This window comes from Mytilus edulis, chromosome 3 (genome assembly GCF_963676685.1).
Source record: "Mytilus edulis chromosome 3, xbMytEdul2.2, whole genome shotgun sequence".
In the NCBI taxonomy this organism is placed as follows: domain Eukaryota; kingdom Metazoa; phylum Mollusca; class Bivalvia; order Mytilida; family Mytilidae; genus Mytilus; species Mytilus edulis.
In genome coordinates, this window is record NC_092346.1 from 94,009,198 (window position 1) to 94,030,363 (window position 21,166).

At 33.5% G+C, this 21,166-nt stretch overlaps 1 protein-coding gene across 1 annotated transcript; it reads right to left on the bottom strand.

Annotated features, from left to right (window-relative positions):
• Nucleotides 1-1,674: 1,674 nt before the first annotated feature.
• LOC139515512 (uncharacterized) lies at nt 1,675-2,913 on the bottom strand. The gene has a single exon (XM_071305088.1). The coding sequence runs from the start codon at nt 2,911-2,913 to the stop codon at nt 1,675-1,677; it is 1,239 nt and encodes a 412-aa protein (XP_071161189.1).
• Between the last annotated feature and the right edge of the window lie 18,253 nt (nt 2,914-21,166).

Sequence of the window (21,166 nt, forward strand, 5' to 3'; positions counted from 1 at the left end):
AGGGAGCTGTATTTTTGCAGATCCAACGTTTGGATATAGTTTTTCCTTCCCATTACCAATACGTAATAAGAAGTTTTCGAAATCTGCTTGATTGTTTGAATGTGCGTTACTACGTACTCTCATGTTAATTGTTAAATTGAACATGGTAATGCTTTCCCAGACTGCATAATATTACTATTAATTATTTCAGCTTGTGTTCCTTGGCGAATGACAGGTAACACCTGCCTGAAGTCTCCACCTAATAAAACAACTTTACCACCAAATGGTTCTATCTGTGTTATATCACATAATGTTCTATGAACACACTCTAACACATGCTTATGTATCATTGGCGCCTCGTCCCAAACTATAATTGCAGTATTTTTAATAAGATTAGCAAGTGCACTGTTTCTTGAAATGTTACATGTACTTGTCTCTGAAATTGGAATGGGTATTTTAAATCTGGAATGTGCAGTTCGTCCACCTTCCAACAATTGAGCAGCGATTCCTGAAGACGCTACTGCCAGTGCAATTTTACCTTTAGATCTAATACGGGCTAAAATTGTATTATATAGGAATGTTTTCCCCGATCCACCTGAACCATCCACAAAGTAAGCTGTAGTATTTGTATGGTGTTCTGTAGCATCAACTACTTTTTGGTAAACATGATGTTGATCTGAATTGAGAAGGGATTCATTTTTGTCTGCTATTACAGTTTGTTCTTCAATTTTGTACTGACATTGTTCATGTAGTAAATTTGATGTAAAGGTAATATTAGATTCATCAATGTTTGGAAATCCAGGAAAATCTGCCAAGTTTTTACCATGAGATTTCAACAGTTGCTGTATGAGACACAGGACTTTGTTGCATACAAATTGTTTTGAATTGTGTGTTATATTATTGTTCATGTTATGAACAATGTCTTCTGACATGCAGTCTTTAAATTGTTCCCACAACTTTGCTGGTTCAGATGGCTGACAAAAGAGAAGAATTGTTACAAAAAGCAAACGAATCTGTGTTGGGGTTTCAATAGCAGCAGCTTCTGTAAGACATTCTACCCATTCTACATCATGTTGTAGAAAACCTCGTCGCATTGCAGTTTCTTTACAAGTAGTACAACCAGTACCATCTTCCAACTTTCTGAGGTCCTCATTACATGTGGCACCTGGACAATGGTGTAGTAATAGCCTTAAGAAAAAACGTTCTCCTTCTGCTGGGTTTGCCCTATAAAGTCGTCCAATAACATTACCTTTTTTCGGGGTGCCCATGTATGTGAAGACTGATTCCATGTAAAATGTTCCGGGAAGAGGTGATATGGTATTGTTGTAGCCAAAGGATTAGTCTGGTTTATTTTAAACCAACCTGTCAATGTTATGTTTTTATTGTGTTGAAGTGCCTGTTGTGCTTTTCCCTCACTATAAACTACCTGCTCCTGCCCTTGTAAATGAACTGCAAGTCTCTGAATTGCTGGCGATTGAGTATGTAAATCATAGTGGAATATGCGCCAACATGCCTCTGATGCTGAAACATACCTAGCATCAACATAATGAGTAATCTCATTATACACATTGGTTCCTTTCTGGTCAGAATCACTGGTTTCTGCTTTTTGAAGTCTTACCATTATCTCGTCATGTCCTTTATAAACATATTTATAAAGATATTTGACTGGTTTTACAGTAGAACATATTTCAACATTTATATGAGCGGAATATTTGGTGCAAAGATAAGGATTATAAGGCACAACCCACCTATTATCCATATTACACCATTTTTCTCTACATAGAGTCCATTATCTCTACGTTTATAAAGTGGATAGCCATCTGATGTTTGTAATGTTGCAGGATTAAAATCTTTTGGAAAGCCTTTTGAGCATTTTCCATCATTCATGCATGAAGATTGTTTATTGGCTTTACCACATGGTCCATTGATCATATGCTGTGTAACAATATGATGAAGATTTGGCAATAATGCAGGGTCCGGTATTTCAGCTGAGACAAAGTCATCGAAATGATCAGGAGTTAAAGGTTTACTGTTGGGTTGTAAAATAAGAAGAATGTGTGAGTGGGGTAAACCACGCTTTTGAAATTCAATCACATAGACATAAGCAATAGTTTTGCCAAATACATTGTTTTGTGTAATGTCATGAAGAAGCATTTGAAGTTTTTGTTTGAATACTCTTGTAATCAAATCAGGTCTACCTGCTGGGGTTTGATTTTTAAGTAGGCTATGAACGATTTCTGGCCATTTCGGGTTGCATGTAAAAGTAATAAATAAATCGAGTTTTCCAAAGCGACGTACTATGGACATGGCATCTTGATATTGTTCATACATATTTCTTGGACTGCCAGTGAAAGATGATGGCAAAATAATTTTTCTGCCAACTGTGACGCCATCAACATCTCCTGCATGAACAGCATCATTAAGTCCCTGATATAGTTCAGCTCGTAAGTCGTTCTGGTGGTAAAAGTAATAATTTAGTCTAAGTTGCTCAATCTTTGCAAACATATCTACAATATACTGTTGTAGTAATCTCCCTCCTCGAAGCAAAATGTTAAAGTTATCTCTCTGCATCAGATGGTGTGCATAAAATTGCATTGTTGATACATGAGAATTAGCATTTCCACTATGAGAATTAGCATTTCCACTATCAATTGTCCAACCACTATGTCCATATGGTAGAAAGAGAACATAATGCAAAGGGTCATATTTCGGGTGAGTTTCATTTATATGTAAGATTTCATACCCCTTAGGGTGATTTGATGAATTTTTGTAAAGTACAATGTCTCTGTTTGTTGGTTCTTTCATTTGAGAACCTGGTATGATGAGTGATACTTCAGATGCTGTTGGTAAATTATAGCGCCGTGTGTCTTTACTGGTATCTGCATGTAATACCAATTTAATATTTTGGTGTGATGCATTATGATCATCATGCATTATTTTTGCTGCATTTTTAAAAATGTCAATGAATGGATTGCAGTCGTGTAGCATATTTTGTAATGTTAATAGCACAGACTTATTTAAGGTATCATTCCATTGCATTCTATTACACAATTCATTTTCAGTATCATGTATGTATATTTGTGCAAATTTAGGTGCTTTCCATTCTATGATGGACAGAACCACAAATACGGAAATTATAAGGTCCATTATGTGGAAAGACATCTTCATGAACACCTAATGAGGCAAATGCTAAGCTTGAGTTATATGCTCTTATGTTTGTCCTGAAATGTTTTCCCTGTTCAGTATTCAAAATGAATAAATTTTGCAAAGAATGTGGTGGGTCTTTAATAACAGGCAGTACAACTTTGCCTTGCATGCAACAGGTGGAAAATTTAGAATTTATATTTATTTGATCACTATGAGTCTCATTTTTCCACATCAGAGCTTTGCAACATTGACATTTATATTGCATTTCACCAATGTCACTATATTCAGGCAGTTTTATGTTTGTGGAATAATAGTCAATCAATGATCCTAATGCACTGTATAGTCTTTTTGAATTTCTTTTTGGTGCCACAACAATAGCGTCTGAGTTGGATTTGTTTTGCGTTTTAATTCCCTTTTTTGTCGTAGAGTCTGTTCTTGTGGTTTGTGTTATTTCGGCATGTTACTGTACTGTAAAAACAATTGTGTCATATTAAATGAAAGCATTGAACTGAGCTTTAACATGTTTCATCACTTCAGCATATTATGACTATTTAGTGATGATAAATAACAACCTACATTATAATGGTAAGTAAATGAAGCATAAAATATACAATGTCTTTCCCGTGTATTTTCATTTAGGTTTGTCCTGTGTGAGAAGTTTTATGCAATAATCATAAATAGATACTTTCTGTTTCATTACACATGCAGAATACAGAATAATCGATATGCTTTTTGTTTCGTAAAAGAATTTGTTTAAGTAAAATGTTGTTTAGTAGGAAATTTTGGCAATCAAAATTTAAGTCAGAGGTTACAACATATGTAAGGTTGCGACTAAGCGGTTACTGAAAACAAATATTTGTATGTGTCATAAAAAAAAGTGTAGAAGGCGAACCGCTGTGCTCATGGTTTTTGTTGCGTTACACATGCCATGCATGCAGAATAGAGACTACATGTAAGCGGTTACTGAAAACACATATTTGTGTGTGTCATAAAAAAAGGTGTAGAAGGCGAACCACTGTGCTCATGGTTTTTGTTGCGTTACAAATGCCATGCATGCAGAATAGAGAATAATCATAATGTTAACCTTTTTGATTAAAGTTGATCAGTAGGAAATTTTGGCAATCAAAATTTAAGTCGGATGTTGCAACATGTGAAAGGTTGCGACGGAGCGGTTACTGAAAACACATATTTGTATGTGTCATAAAAAAAGGTGTAGAAGGCGAACCACTGTGCTCATGGTTTTTGTTGCGTAACACATGCCATGCATGGAGCATCTATAGAGAATAATGATAATGTTAACCTTTTTGATTAAAGTTGATCAATCAAAATTTAAGTCGGAGGTTGTAGCATTTGAAAGGTTGCGACGGAGCTGTTACTGAAAACACATATTTGTATGTGTCATAAAAAAAGGTGTAGAAGGCGAACCACTGTGCTCATGGTTTTTGTTGCGTTACACATGGCATGCATGCAGAATAGAGAATAATCATAATGTTACCCTTTTTGATTACAAATGAATCTTTTTTGATCTTTTTTTTGTGTAAATAATCAGCAGAAGAAGCAAAAATAAAAGCACGGGAAGAAAGAGAACAGAAAAAAGAAGAAACTAAAGATAAACGACATAAAGAAACGGCCGACATGTTAAGAGCAATTGTAGATGCTTTACAAAACAAAAATCAATTTAAATATGCTACTAAAAATCAACATACATTGAATTAAAAAATATCAATATTCATTCATTGTATTCATAAGTTTGGAACAAGATTATTTCTTTTCTGGTTTCCACTTTCTACAATTCCTTGTAGTACATGTCCATTGTTCACATGATCGTTCACTACTATTTCTTCATTATTTAACGAGTATCGCTCTGTGATGCAAAATGCAACAGAAAGTAACAGAATCTGTCGATTTTGGTAGTGTACAATCCAACATTTTCAATTTCCTAGATCGTCCCTTTAACTGACCTATGGATCTTTCTACTACCGGTCGGGTGGAACTTTGAACAAAATTGTACCGCTGCTGTTCCCTGGTTAAAGTACCAAAGTCTTCAAATGGTGTCATCAGATTTTGAAAAGAGGGTTTGGCCGGTATGCTGCATCCCCAAGCAAAATGAAACCTCTCAGGCTCAGGCAAGATGGTTCTATTTATAATCCTCTTCCACATTTTAGAATTTCGGAAAACACGAGCATCATGAACAGATCCCGGCCATCCAGTATTAACAGGAATACAGTTCATCTCATGGTCGAATACTACCTGGGCAACAATACTATGTAATCCTTTTCTGTTAATATCGCTCACAACAAAACGACCTGCAGTTGACATATAACACTCTGTATTTGCATAATACCACAAAATTAATATTTGTTTCTCTAATGTTAGTTTTGGTCTACCTCCTTTATATTCTCGTCGGTCTACCTTTCCAGCAAGGTGGCCTACAATTCTGTGAAAAGTACCTACAAAGCAATATATCCTGTAGAGTTGAATAAAAAATATGGATATTTTTCACAATAGTCAAAAGTAGATACGGTTAAAAGTTAGCCTGAGATGCCAAAAAAAATCTACCCACTGCTATCACGTTAAAAACTGGACAATTTGAACAAAAATTTCCAAAAATATCAAATGTTATGAAATAATAATTTTTTTGAATATTTTGAAATGAATACGTACCCCTTGATAGCCTGAAATTTCTTCGAAATTCCTGATACTAGTAGTCATAACTTAAAACAATGTCAACAAATGATCCATTTTTAGGTATTGTCCGCCTCTCTATCATTGAAGTAGCTGTTTTTAATAAAAGAGATTCATCATCACTGTCTCCAGATGTTTCATCAGATGAAGATGATAACTGTCAATAAAGTTATCTTTGTATAGGAGAGATAAACGGGCGATATTAGCCATTTTCCGCGGAATAAATCTGTTTACCAACACCATGTGTTTGCATTCTTGAAAGTTCAAAACAGGGTCAGAAAACACTGATTCAACGTATTTGTTTCTACTTTTGTACCGTTTAACAAACGATAACAAACGCCACACAACGTTCAACCAATTTTAGTAAGAAAGAAGTGCACTCTTTATTTGCTATCAGAGAAAAAAAAGATATAAAAAAGACTACCCCAGTTTGTTCCCAAATTTAGGAAACAGTAGATTAAAAACAAACAGTTTGTTGTTAACTTTTGTGCACGATTTACAGTCAGGACATTTGGAGGATGTATATTGTAAGGAGATTCGTATTTTGAAAGATTGATATATTTATATTCATCCAATGCAAGCATATGCCTACATGATACAAGATAGACTTCACTACAGATATATTTGTGATAGTCATATAAAACATATGTTACGATGCAAAATAAAATAAGATCATCAAAGGTTGTCTCTCTTTTCTGGTTACTGAAATGAAATGTATGACCCGTTATTGCCAGTGTTACAGTGCTAATTGAAATCCAGAACGCTGCCGTTTACTTGGATAAAAATACAGTCCGCTTATTCTGATACATTCTAGTCAAATCGGATATTAGAACTCATAATTGATTGATGTATATATGCTGTACAAAAATATCACAATTTAGATTTGGAATCCATATTTTTTCACTGTGCTTAATAAGTGGGAATAAGAAGCAGTATAATTATAACAAATATCCTATTCAGACAGCGGAAAGTATATTTCATGCCAACACATGGGTCTTCAATACGGCGAGGAAAGCCCGCATCCGGAGTTGGTCTTCAGCTGACCCCTTAATAAAATGTACTAGTTTAGTGCAAAAGGACGTCACACTAAACTCAAACACATATTAACACACACTCTTCTTTGTGTTCAGATTGTGACACAGTGATGACTGTTGTAACCATATTTTGACTATTTTACCTATTATGTCTGTTTTGTTCACGCATCGTTGTAAATATAACGGAATTTGATGCGACTGTCATACAAGTGAGAGGTTTAGCGCTTTAAAACAAGGTTCAATCCACCATTTTCTACATTTGAAAATGCCTGTACCAAGTTAGGAATATGACAGCTGTTGTCCATTCGTTTGATGTGTTTTATCCTTTGAGTTTGCCATTTGATTAGGGACTTTCCGTTTTGAATTTTCCTCGGAGTTCAGTATTATTGTGATTTTACTTTTTTCAATATCTAAAAAATGAAACATAAAAAAGTTATCATTTCAAAAAGGCATTATTATACTTATGCATCATGTTTCTTTTTGGGTTCCAGTATTGTCAAAAGGAATGTTGAAGATTGGCTAATTAAGGGAACTATTTGACCTTTCACAGTGTAGGAACTTCTTGATTTTCCTCTTAGCATGTCAATTTTGTAGTCTTGCCTCCATGAAATGAATTGAAAATGTGTTGCTAAAATGTGATTGTTGATATCTTTGATATACAGATCATCTGGTTTGCCTTTGACATGAGATAACAAAAAATTGTGTAGGTTCCAATGCCTCAGGCAAAGATGATATTAGAAGAAATTTACTATCATTTTAGGTCCTTTTTGGTCATATCGCTCTTAACGTGTTTTGACACATATACATCCTTTGCTTTTGAGCGTTCGATTTCCCGATGAAGGTAAATCCTGAAAAGCGCTTCACATGCATAAATTGTATAGCGTGCTTTTTTCGTTGTTTCTTTTCTTTTCTGAATTACGTACGAAAATTCAGTATGCTAAACGTTTGGAGAAACAACAGTTTTATGTTTTCTCAGCTACAAAATGTATCCGTATAATCTATGTTTATATATAATATTTGATTTGTTGTATTTGTTTTTCTTCTGTTGACAATAACTCCTATGTAGTGCATTCATTGGTGTTCTTGCTTAAGCATAAAAAAACCCAAACAAACAACCATCTCAAATAAATAATAATAGTTAGTCTATGTTGGTTCAATTGCCGTTTTTGGCAAACAAAAAATGTTTTATAGATAAATGAGGTTAAACTTTACTTGATCATTTTTTCGGAGTGTTCATATCAGATAACAAGGATAGGATAAAGAAAAGTGCAATACAAACAGTGTCTCCAATTGCATATAACATTTCTGCAAGTTTCTACTGACCGTCGTTTTGTTTAGTGCATTATAGTATATTAGATTAACTCATTTATCGATTTTTCTGAGACATATAGTAATTAGTCTGTCTCATTGTTAGGCAAATTTTACAAATAACAATAACGTTTAAAGATTTTCCTATTAAGAAGTCTAAAATTACAACATCCAATACCGAAAAACACATCAAAGGAATGCGCAATACATCATTAGGTGTACTAATTTCTAGTTTTCTACAAATTTAATACTACTGCAAAGTCTCATATTCCATAATATACTACAACATAAGTATACATTTGAACAGCTATATTTAACTTGATGGGATATAAAAGAAAAGAAATTCTTTATGTTCACTTCATTTAGAAAAAAAAAGTTAAAAGAAGCACTAACATAACATGTCTCGTCAGTGATGCCCGTGCATGGCTAAAATATTTCTAAGTTGCATTCAAAAGTAGTGAGCGATCTTCCTAAAAAAAACTAAAGACGTCAACCAACGTTAACAAAACTTATCGACCAGCATGTAAACATTTCTTTCTTACCAGAAGCAACTGTCCTACCCGAAACTACACACACAAAGCTGATCATTAAATTTTCCAGCAAGAATATGGTACTAAGTCTCAGCATTCAATCAATCAATGTACTGAAATTTGCGTTTCGAGCACAAATTTGAACTCTTTGAGTATTGAGTAAAGTTTTATAAACGAGAGCCCGTTATCATATTTCGCCCGAGTTTGTGACAGCCTTGACCCGAACATGCCGCCACAAGCACATGCTGCCTTACCTATGAATGCAAGGCACCATAAGCTACTATTTTCCTAGATCTCGGAACAATAATCAGCAACCTAATAGGGCTTATCTGCAGAGAATCCATTCGTACCCTACTCAACACTTGAAATTCAAGGAAAACCTAAAATAATAACCAAATACCAACCTGATATTAAATATTTCTCCTATACGTAAAGAGTTTTTTTAATTAACCAATTTAAACGACCGTGCTGCATTCTAGTTTCAGATGAGTAAAGAGTACCCCCCCCCCCCCAAAAAAAAAAAAAAAAACAAAAAAAAACACTACATGCTTCTTGCGTAATAAGCACTTTTCTAAACTTAATTTGTTGACCGTTAAGACCAATCTGGATAAAGATGATGACTACATATATTTTCTATATGTCGTACCCACAGTTCCACCCTCAATTAGATAGATATCGACATGACTGAATTCGATTCGGAATCAACATTTTACTTGTCTGGAAGAAAACGACTGATTCCATTGTTGGAGTAGGAACAGACACCCGATCTTATCCAACGTTTGGTGGAGTTCACATTACTTCTGTGTTTTGGTTTGTTTGTCATTTGACTTTATTTCGTCGGCAGTGGAAGATTTTTTCGACTACTAGTATTTCAACTTGTTCGACTATTTGGTTTCAGATCATTCATAGCAATGGAACTGTACCTGTTGCTGTCTTTACTAAAATGTAAAAAATTAAGAGCTTGCAGTTATTTTCTTTGTTTTGACGATACACATGTGCAGTTTCCATCCTTAAAGAATCATACCAAACAGTAGCAGAAATAATTAACAGCAAATAGCTCAATAGCTACAACCGTTTTTGCTGTCTGAACGATATATTATTTCTTAATTAGTTTGCCTGTGGATATCTTTTCCAGCTTTTACAAGCATAAATAAAATAAGCATCACACAGACTGTTTATTTTCTTTATATATCTTTGAAGTTCAAAATGTTAATGTCGTCATGTTTACTTTGTAGGCATTCTGGACGATTTAAATCAGAGATCCAAACGATAATGGTATGCCTAAGAGCGAATATTTTAATTATTGTGAAAATATATATATGGTTCAGACATGTTAATGGATTAAACGGCATAACACAAGAGGATGATTCCCAATTGTTATCATTTAGTCAAACATTTGTTGTTTTAGAGGTGCATTTTTGGGCATTAAATCTTTATTAGTACATTGAGTCAAACAAATACAATTTTTTATTGGAATAATTTCCATTTCAAAACTATACGTGATATATGAAAGAATTAACCGAATTTATGTATGATGGTAGATATATGGAGTGCAAAAAAAAAGAAATACTCATTTTATGCGACTACAAAATACCTTGTCAAATCAAGCACACATATATCAATTGATTGAACACTTCAGTAGGAATAGAGACATCTCTTAAGAACTTTTTTCACTCATGCCACATATTATTGTGACTTTCTGTAGTCAAGAACCTTGTCGTTTATTGTCTCAATGTCATGATATATCCTTTTTTTAATTACTTTTAGAATGTGCTACCGACGACAAATCCTTGATAAGTTTATTTTATTCAAACAATGTAGTTCGTGGTTCCCAACTTCACATGTATTGTCTTTTCTAGTGTGGTTCCAAGCATCGCATGTATTGTCTTCTCTCGAAATTTGAAGTGTTTCCGATGAAGTCAAGATAAATAAGGAAGCCCTTCGGTCGCACGCAATTGTTAAACGTTCAATTCTTATAAGAAAATCTCCATCATGTTAAGTGAATTATAAAATTCCAAGGTCAAACACATCTATTTTTATAAAGAAAAATGAATTATATCGTTTTGCAAATAAACTTCATCAGTTTCCATATATAGGAGATGATTACCAATTTTAGTATTTTTACCTTGTACGCTTAAATATGAAAAAGATAGACCGACACTTTGAACATAAAAAAATATAAGCTGCAAAAGATATACAAACAATCGTGTTATAACAAGATTTGTTCTTCTTCACCTTAATCATAATTTAATGTAAAGGCATAAACTCGGTTCAGAAAAAACGACAGCATGTTTGCCAAAGGAGTTTTCAAATAAATCAACACATTCAAATATTATTACATTGTACTAATTTGATGCAAAAATGCCAAGTGAATGATGAATTAAACCTATAACCTATTGTTACTGGAACCAATTCACCCAAACTCGCGTTCTAACTTGATCCAAAACTTCTATAGTTTCTTTTATTTACCATTTATAAAATGTACTTATCAAATGGAACATCGTAGATTATTTTTTCATATGAATTAAGTATATTATACGCCGGACTTAATAAACACAATTAAATGTCTTTGTCTTTTCCCGTTGCACAGGAAACAGATAATTAGCTTTGTCTGCAGTAATGTTTTGTTGTTTCGGAATGATTTCAGACTGAAAATTAACTGAGATTCTGCAAATTTGGATAAACTATAATGTGTTTTTGTTTGGATCTGTACTTTTATTTCTTGTGGCTATTTTTTATTTTAAATTTGGGATAGTTTTACCGCAATAATCGTTAAAAAATTTAACGAGCACAAAACATTTAGAAAAAAACCGCAACACGTCATGATTGTAACATGCTGCTGCCAAGCAGTCTTATAAATAGATGGACCCTGGGGAATCACCCTATATATCATTCAGATCGTCTTGACATACAAAACAAGATAACAAACGGAGTAAGGATGGGGGATATTAAATAATTTAAACTAAAGATATTTGAACACTTTTAAATGACAAGAGTGGGTTGATCCGTGGGGATTCTTTCTACATATGATTTTATTCATCTTGACATGACAATCGAGAAAGTATGAAGTATGAGTAATTGGGATTTCAATGCATTGATTCAAGGTTGTTTTACGTCAAGTGACAACTTAACCCACAGGACGTCAACATGTTAGTTCGAGAATATGAAACCTGCTTTGTTTGTGTAAAAATTTAACCGGATTCTTAAGTACACTAGGTAACAGTTAGCAATCTTTATCTGTTTGAGACCAACAAGCCTCCGTACAAAAGGATATAACTAATTTTAAAATTATCAATTTCCCCCACCTTAGTAGCAATATACCAACTTCACCTGCAAATGGGATAAACATTTCCCAACTTATTCGGTATTTAAGGGCATGCAGCAACTACTCAGATTTTGTAAATCTTTACCAGTGTCGGAGCAGAGAGCTGATGAACCATGGGTGTGTCAAATAACGTCTCGTCCACATTCTAATAAAGTTCATCAGAAGGTATCAAGACCTTGCTGATGAATATTGCGTATCAACTTCACAAATAATACACGATGGTCTTGAAGTATAGATTATTAGTACTGACGTTGTATATCATCTTAAAAACGTGTTATATTGTTCTTTTATTTGTCTTTGTTCTATTATTAAAATTAATTTTACTGTTTGGTCTGTATGTATTATAGTATTGTTTTATTTTTCTATATGAATTTATTTTTACTGCTTAGTCTATCCTTTTGTTGTTATCCACTTGACGTGGCTATGTACTTATACATCTCGTCATTGTGTTATTGTTCTATGATAATTTTTGTATTCTTGTCGTTCGTTTTTGCTATTACTAGTATGCTTTTTCTGTATGCCTTTGTGTGTTTCTTGTTACACTGTACTTACACATCCCGTCATTGTGTTATTGTTCTATGATAATATCTGTATTCTTGCCTTTCTTTTTTTGGTAATGCCCTCGATCGTCTGTGTACCTGTTTTGTGCATTTTTCTTGCATGTTACGTGGCTCTGAACTTAAACATCTCGTTATATTAAATATCGTGTCATGGGAAATGTTTGATTATATATTTCTTCAATTTATAGTGAGTATGATAATAAACCAACGTTGACTGCCGTACCCCTATTTTTGACATTTTTACATATTATGACTGTTTAATTTGTTCACACATCGTTGTAGTTTTAAACATATAGAGTGGATTGGAAAACAAGTTATTGCAACTTTAGTTATATTAATCTCTTTCCAATATGTGGGTGCGAGTGCTACCTTATAACGGCATTAGCCTGCTCATTTTCGAAATCTATACAAGGGTGTCTGTTACATGAAATGTATATGGCTCTCTCTTAACACGGGGCAGTCATTTATCGTCCCCTTCCGACGGACTAGCATCGTTTCCTGAAGACCATACTCGAAAAAGGTGACAAGTGAGATCCAAAAAATTCAATCCCTGAACATTTCTGTCCGAATTTGTAAAAGAGATGTACAGCAAAGTATATAATGCATAAGTATATCCGTATTATATAAGTTACACAAGGAGCATTTGCTCCTAATTTCACAAGCGTCATAAATTTTGAATTTACAGATCGATAATTTACCGCTAGTCGTAACAAACAATGCTCCGTCAAACATGTATGTATTTTATACATGTAGTACCGCTTAAGTTCTGGTCGCCGTTCAACTGAGTGTTTCAATTTGTTTTCTTCGTATATGTCTAAAGTCTGTTTTACAAATTTGCTCCACAGTAGTTTGTTCTGGAAATTTGTTTTCAGCCATAAAGTTTTCAACAAAAACATCAAATTCATATGTCATCAAAATTTTGATATAATCATAAGTCAATGATATTTGACTGGACTCACCGGTTAATATTTATCTCAAACGAAAATTAAACATCCGTTTATGTATTGTTGTCGATTGTGCACGACACAATCTCCCGAAAAACAAAAGTTTCATTTTATCAGTATTTCCTTCGACAGACCACAAACCAACATTACTAATACAAGAGTTAGTCGGACTTCACGGTAGGGTAGCTGACCCCAAGTTTCACATACATAAAGTGCAGTTGTAAGGATAACTCTTATCCATATCAAGTTATTTGTTAAGGCACTCATCCCTGGTAGATTAACACGAACAGTATATAGTGTGTGAAGTTTCTGTTTTAATTTTTTACTGGATTTATCTGATATATGGAAAGTTTTTCCATCTGAGTTAATAAGTGTTCCAGCGTAAGTACATATACGTTTTCTTTCGAGTAAAATATTACCTAGGTTAAGACATGCTGCAGAGTCATTATTGTTGCGAGTCTTTCTTGGTGGTGTAAAAGTGTGACACAACATAGAACTTTTTGATTACCAATAAATATGCAGAAAAGAAACTTTTGGTTAAAGAGAAATAGACCATTTTGAGCCAAAATTTACTGGTTTATGAGTTTGCATTACAAATTGAGGATTATTGCGCCTCAATGTATACTAATTTAATATTTCCAGGGGTTATTTTTGGAGTACCTCTGTTCAAAGGTTAGTTTTTTTTCTTGAGAAGGCTTTAACGGTATGTTGAAAATTGGCTTGAAGACAGCTAATATATGTACAATTCAGGATATACCTGGTTTGTTTGCAGTTAAACTTAAGGTACAATAATTAGAAAGCTTTGAAAATTGCAAAATCTGGTTGAAAATATAGGGATTCTTAATTGGTGGTCTGACACATTGGGCTTTTGATTTTGAATTTTCCTCGGAGTGCAGTATTTTTGTGATTTCACGACACGATTATACATCGGTCCACAAAACCGAAATACACTAAGTACAAATCGGAGAGTACTCACAGCTACTGACATTAAGTTCAAATCCAATAACAATTTATGAAAAATCATACCTCTATTAAAGACTAAAATTTAAATCAGTACACATCAAACATCCCTTGAAAAAGTGTAAAAGAAGTCCTCAACAGTCAGAGAAAAACATGACCTTGTGCAATGCAAAGATACAGGTACATCACGTGATACATTGTATGTCTTACATTGTTTCCAACATGAAAACCATTGAAAAGAAAGGAGTTCATTACATAATATATAAATAAAGCCGCGGTTGACAATGTTTTCTAGGGTCACCAATCTACTCAATCACCCTCTCAGCTATGTGTTATTTGATTTATTATACTGAATGTCCTATCATTATTGTCTTTTACAGATATTTTATTTAAAAGTATTTTCTAGGTACGTCACGTTCATAACAACGTTACGGGTATTAGAACGATAAACAGTAGTGAAGCAAGATGTTTTATTATTTTATTTTGACTGTCAAATAATAGAATATGAGCTAAAATGTAGCACTTAGACATTGTCTTTAATAACTTGATGTAAATTCAATTCATTGTCCTTTAAATTATCGATTTTGATTGGTCTTGACGAGAGGGTGACATTCAAAATAATTGTCACCCTCACAGCCATGTGATAGAGTAAATTAACACCCTCGTATCAGCCAATCAAAATATGACATTTTAACGTGAAGTATAATAAATGAAATAACTATATTTTTTTTCAACCATAAGAAATTGAACATCAACATCATGATTTAAAAATTCTTTTAGTGAACTAGACATTATTGTTACTTTTAGCAGGCGTTATGAGTTTTGCTCAGCATTGTTATAGGTTTCCTCTAAAATAAGTGGTAATTCTATATTTTATATCTATAGTAAAGGGTTAATTGCTTTTACTGTTTTTGTATGTTTGATCTATCATAAAGTTTTTTTTCAGTTTAATTGGTCATTATCATTCCACTGCTGTAGAAACATCCTGGTAGTTATTGAGCTATTGTTGATTTCTCTACGTCTTGATTTATAAACTTGCGGTTGTTTAGTCTGTGAAAATGGGTGTGTAAGCACTAATGTTTTGTTTTGTATCCATATATTGATCTTTAGATCTTCTTTAAAAGAATAAGTTGGTGGGCTGCTGTTTTTATGGACATACCTAATAACCCACTTCTTATTATTGAATGGTCAAATTCAAGAATTTCACATGATCCATAAAGGATGTACACCTCTGAGGAGCAAAAAATGTCTTGATTTTTGTTGGATTTCACAGAGTTGAGTTTGATATAATATTTTTAAAATTCATTGATAATTTCCACTTGTATCACATGTTTTGGAAATAATTCCAGAACAACATGAACAAGATTTCAACGATACTGAAACGTCAGAAGAAAACATCCTTAAATCAAACTGCTTTTCAGGTAAAACATTACATTTAAAGAAAATTCACTATCATTTATAAATATGTTATATTTCTTATGTAACAAAAATGAATCGATTTACATTTTAAAGACTGGAAATACAACTTTAGCTACCCGTATAACTTTCATATTGTTTTTTTTTGTCCTTTTTATTTATTTTTGAAAAGTCTAGCAAAATCACTGTTTTAGGGTAAATCACTTAAACTATCTATAATCGTTTAAACTTATTCAAAAATAATATACGCTGTTTTAGAAATAAAGTGTAACTGTGGTGTGGGAAGACATATATAGACTTCATTGTGAAATGGAAAACTGGCCGTACGAATATGGTTTTGTACTATTTAATTGACATACATTTTGTTCTTATAATAACCAGTATTTCCATTTTTGGGGTGAAATATTCAACCTAAATCAGAATGATTTCCTTATGACGTAATTGTATCAGTATATATATAATATATATTTATATTTAGAGTTATATCATCGTTAATAATGTTTTCTCTTATATATTTGGTATAAATAATTGGAGGAAGTTTTAAATTACTTCTTTTGATGTTTTTTTACAAGGGATTGCAATGGTTAAAATTAATTAAGGGCATAGAAGCTGCAGTATGGGAGACACATTCAAAGAGAAAACTAACGGCCTAATTCATGTACACAAAATGAACGAAAAACGACTGAATCTGTTTCTTAGATACTATAAGCGATTTTTCAAGTATATTTGATGCGTGGAATAATATTAAAGTGTATATGTCTCTCTGGCAGGGTTTTTCTGACCTTGACCTCATAATCATAGTTCATTGGTCGATTTAAAGTTTTAAGTTTTGGTCTGTTTTTATGAAATTCGAACAGCGGTATTCTACTGTTGCCTTTATTTAGTAAACTATAATCAATATGTAAACTATATTCTGTGTGTGTAATGGTTGTATGGTTGAAAAGATGGCGTCCGATGTGAATGGACGTACATGTATGACGACAGGTGTTGAATTGTCTGATACAAGTATTATTTCTGATGTAGGAGCTGATAAAAGTGGTAACGTAGATTCCTTATACAATATGAATGACACTTTCAAGCAATACTCCCCACAGAATAGTCAAATAGTGCATATATTAACAGAAATCGGCACCCCTGTCCGCCAAAATGTAAACATTGATGACTCCATTGTTGATAGCCAAGATTTTCAAGACTGTATAGTCAAGGGACACATTTTATGCCTAACCAAGATTTTATTGCAAAGTTAGATCTTGAATTGATAGATCTTCCTAGAGACTCATATATCGTAAAATTAATTGAATTAACGAATGATTCTGATGATACTATTACATGGTATAGGAGTATGTTGACCAGTCGAGCCAAGTCAATACAGGGGTGTCCGTTAGGGAAATTAATCACGAGGAAAAGTACAAACAGAGGTTCATCCTCACAAAAGTATGCAAAAGACTGTTACTTATTACAACAGTTTATTTCTGGCGACCCGTCTAGCATTGATGAAGTTTTTCGTAAGGACGAGCCTAAATCTGTTAGCGAACCTAATATATTACCACTGAATTGCCATCTTATCGAATTAAGAACAACTCTTCATATGACTATTGATAGGTTAAACGAAGTTGAAAAAATTCTTTTTTAATCACTAAATAACTAACTGAAATACCAAATACAACAAGAAGTATATGTGATATATGTACAAGGAATTTTAAAGATGTTTATGTACACGCTTGTTGCAATTGTCCAAGTACTAATGCACAGCGAGAAGTCTGGTGGGACATTTTAAGTGACAATTTTCCAGTGCAGCTTTACTGTGAATTAAACATGTATGACGACGAAATCCTGTTTCAAATGTTACTCGGTCGAAAACCACTGACAATTTTTTCAAGCATAGATGAATCGGTTCAATTTCTCAAGCTGTGTCATGCACATGTTATTCAGTGTGTAGCAGAATATAGTCGATCTCTTAGACAGTGCTATTAGATGTGTCAATACACGATGTGTCAATACATGATGTGTCACTGCAGTTATACTTTAAATATTGCTTTTATAGAAGTTATTTGTATATCATATTTTTTACCTTATACTTTGCTCTTATACTAATAATTTGTGTGTAATTATGTTGTAACGTTTGCTTATATTCATTAATTGTATGTTCATTGAATCTCATTTATGAGGAATTAAAGATATGAATGAATGAATGCATACAAATGATACATCAAAAGAATAATTAAACATGAATTCGTGCGCCACCTTCAATGACGATTCTAAATTATCTTTATGACCAATAGTTGTAAATCTATAGAATAGTGACAGCTAATGAATGCTTACCCATAGTGAAATACAATTGTTTGAATTCTTTTTTTACCTACTCGAAAAAAATGCCCAAACTACTCAACATGATTTCCATAGCTCAAAATTAAAGTGTTTACACATTGATAAATTATGGTGGTTTAACATTATAAATCTATAACAGTTTGCCATTCACTATGACCTCGTATGCTTGCATCAACTTACCCAAATATATATTTATTAAAAGCCAAATATTTGTATTTGTTTACATTAAAATCCATCTTGGAAATTTTAAAATTATCACAAATCCCGGTTAAGATTTGACTAAATACCAACATCCAGGTATGTTGAAGTAAATATGCTACCTAATTGGCAAAGAACTCGACGTGACATGTAAATAATGACCAAACAGTTTCCCTTTAGAAACTTACTGGTATTTGTTTATACTGTCAATTAGAAAATGTATAACTGGTATTTCGCACGAACATCTGGACTAATATTACGATTTCAAATTGGTATGAAAACGTTACTTAATCTAGATAATAATTGATGTATACAGATATTGTAAACAGAACTTCGAAAAATAATCATCAGTCGAGGGAAATGACTCCAATAAGGAGTCGGCAATGTTGACTTATTTGTTATTCTTATTGTCCTGAATACTTTATGCTCATTTTTATGGTGACCAATGGTGTTGATTTAAATGTCATTTGGTCTCTTGTGGAGAGTGTCTAATTTGCAGTCATATCAGATCTTCTTATTTCTAAAATAATTCTTTACGGATCGATTATAGTTTTCAAGATAAAATGCAAAGCAACTCAAATAGACATTATTATTTAACGTGATAATAATTGGGATCCAGCTGCCGAAACTGGGTACACATATTTCACAGACGTACATGTACAACACAAGATACTGAAAGATTTAAACAATCAAATAATTAAAGAGGGACGAAAGATACCAAAGGGACAGTCAAACTCATAAATCTAAAACAAACTGACAACGCCATGGCTAAAAATGAAAAAGACAAACAGAAAAACAATAATACACACGACACAACATAGAAAACTTAAGAATAAACAACACGAACCCCACCAAAAACTAGGGGTGATCTCAGGTGCTCCGGAAGGGTAAGCAGATCCTGCTCCACATGTGGCACCCGTCGTGTTGCTTATGTGATTACAAATCCGGTAAATAGTCTAATTCGGTAGGTCACATTCATGAAAGGGAAGGGGATTGTAGTTACGACGTAAGGAACATATCCGATATCATTTGTGAAACGGTTATTCCATAACGATCAACCAACTCGTGATGGCGTCCGTAAAATTTACGAAGGAATGATTTCAACTTCACCATTTGGAACTCTTGGTTAAATAGCTTCCTTGTGAGGAGTAACCCTCTATCAAGAAAATCGTGATAGGAAATGCAAGCACGGGAATATCGTATCAATGGGAGATATATACCCCGTATGCAGGTGCTGCTGGAATGTTGCTACTTAGAAATGGAAAGTTCACAATTGGAAAGCTGAAATCATCTCTTTTGTTGTAAAGTTTTGTTTTCAACCGACCCTCATTGTCAATTTCTAGATGTAAGTCAAGATATGAAGCCGACTTAACTGTATATGTAGTATCCTTTATCTCCAATTCGATGGGATAGATGCGTTCCACATAGTCACCAAATTTTGAATTGTTTAGTGAAAGAACGTCATCTATATAGCGGAAAGTAGAGTTAAAGGATATTGCTAACTTCTTATCTTTCTTCCTAAGAAGTTCCTGCATGAAGTCAGCCTCATAATAATAAAGAAACAAGTCGGCAAGTAGAGGGGCACAGTTTGTTCCCATTGGGATGCCGACAGTCTGTTGAAAAACACGACCTCCGAACGTTACAAATATGTTGTCAATCAAGAAATCAAGCATCTTGATAATATCGGTTTCAGAGAATTTTTTGTTTCAATCAGAGTGATTCTTTACAAAGTATGATTTATCCCTCCCTAAGACAAGATACTTGTATCTACGTTGGCCATTCTTTTTTATGAAGCAAAGTAATACCAACTCTTTCAATTTGTCTTTTAGTTTGGAATGTTGAATACTTGTGTACAGAGTAGAAAAGTCAAATGTTTTAATACTGTTACAAGATGATAGAGAGTTAGATTGTATGTATTCTAAAAGATCTTTGGAATTTTTAAGTATCCACATCTGATTCACGCCACCTCTAGAATAGGCAGTTTCACAATAACTTTGAAGCCCGTCTTTGATTGCTGATAAAATAGATGTTAATAATTTAGAAAGAGGTTTCGTGGAGCACTTGGAAGACCCAGCAATATACCGTTGTTTGTAAGGACACTTATGTAGTTTAGGTATCCAATACAGTGATGGAAGATCCAGTTCTTCATCTTTGGTTGAAATACCAAAGGAACAAAGAACAGACCTATGATTATGCAGGATTTCCTCTGTGGTAAGTGTCGTGAGGGTATATGTTGAGTTTCCAAGTGAATTATCTATACCTAATTCGTTTATCAAGCAATTAATGTAGTGACTTTTACAGACAAAAACGATGTTATTTGGGGCTTTGTCTGCGGGGACAACAACATATTTATCATGGAGGTCGGATAAGTGTTTAGCATCATTTGGGTCTTTAAAGATTGACGTAGCATGGGCATTGATGGACCCATTCAGTTTCTTAATTCTGATTTGTATTAACGACCTCACTGCCTTAATCCATTCGGATAGAGTGTCTACGTCTTCCTTTTCACGTTTAGCCCATTGCCTGGCATAATCCTCGACTGAGTCCATCAAAATTTTAAAGTTGTATTTCCAATTGATGGATTTAGGCTCTCGATATTTCGGACCTTTCGATAACACATTTCGTAGAGAAGTGTTATTAACAATGTTAAGGTCCCCGGTAATAACGTGGCCTGCAGGATTATATGTGAATTGGGAACTAGCACAAGTGCAATCAGGAGGTTTAGACTTGAAGTCGTCAATATCGAGATTCT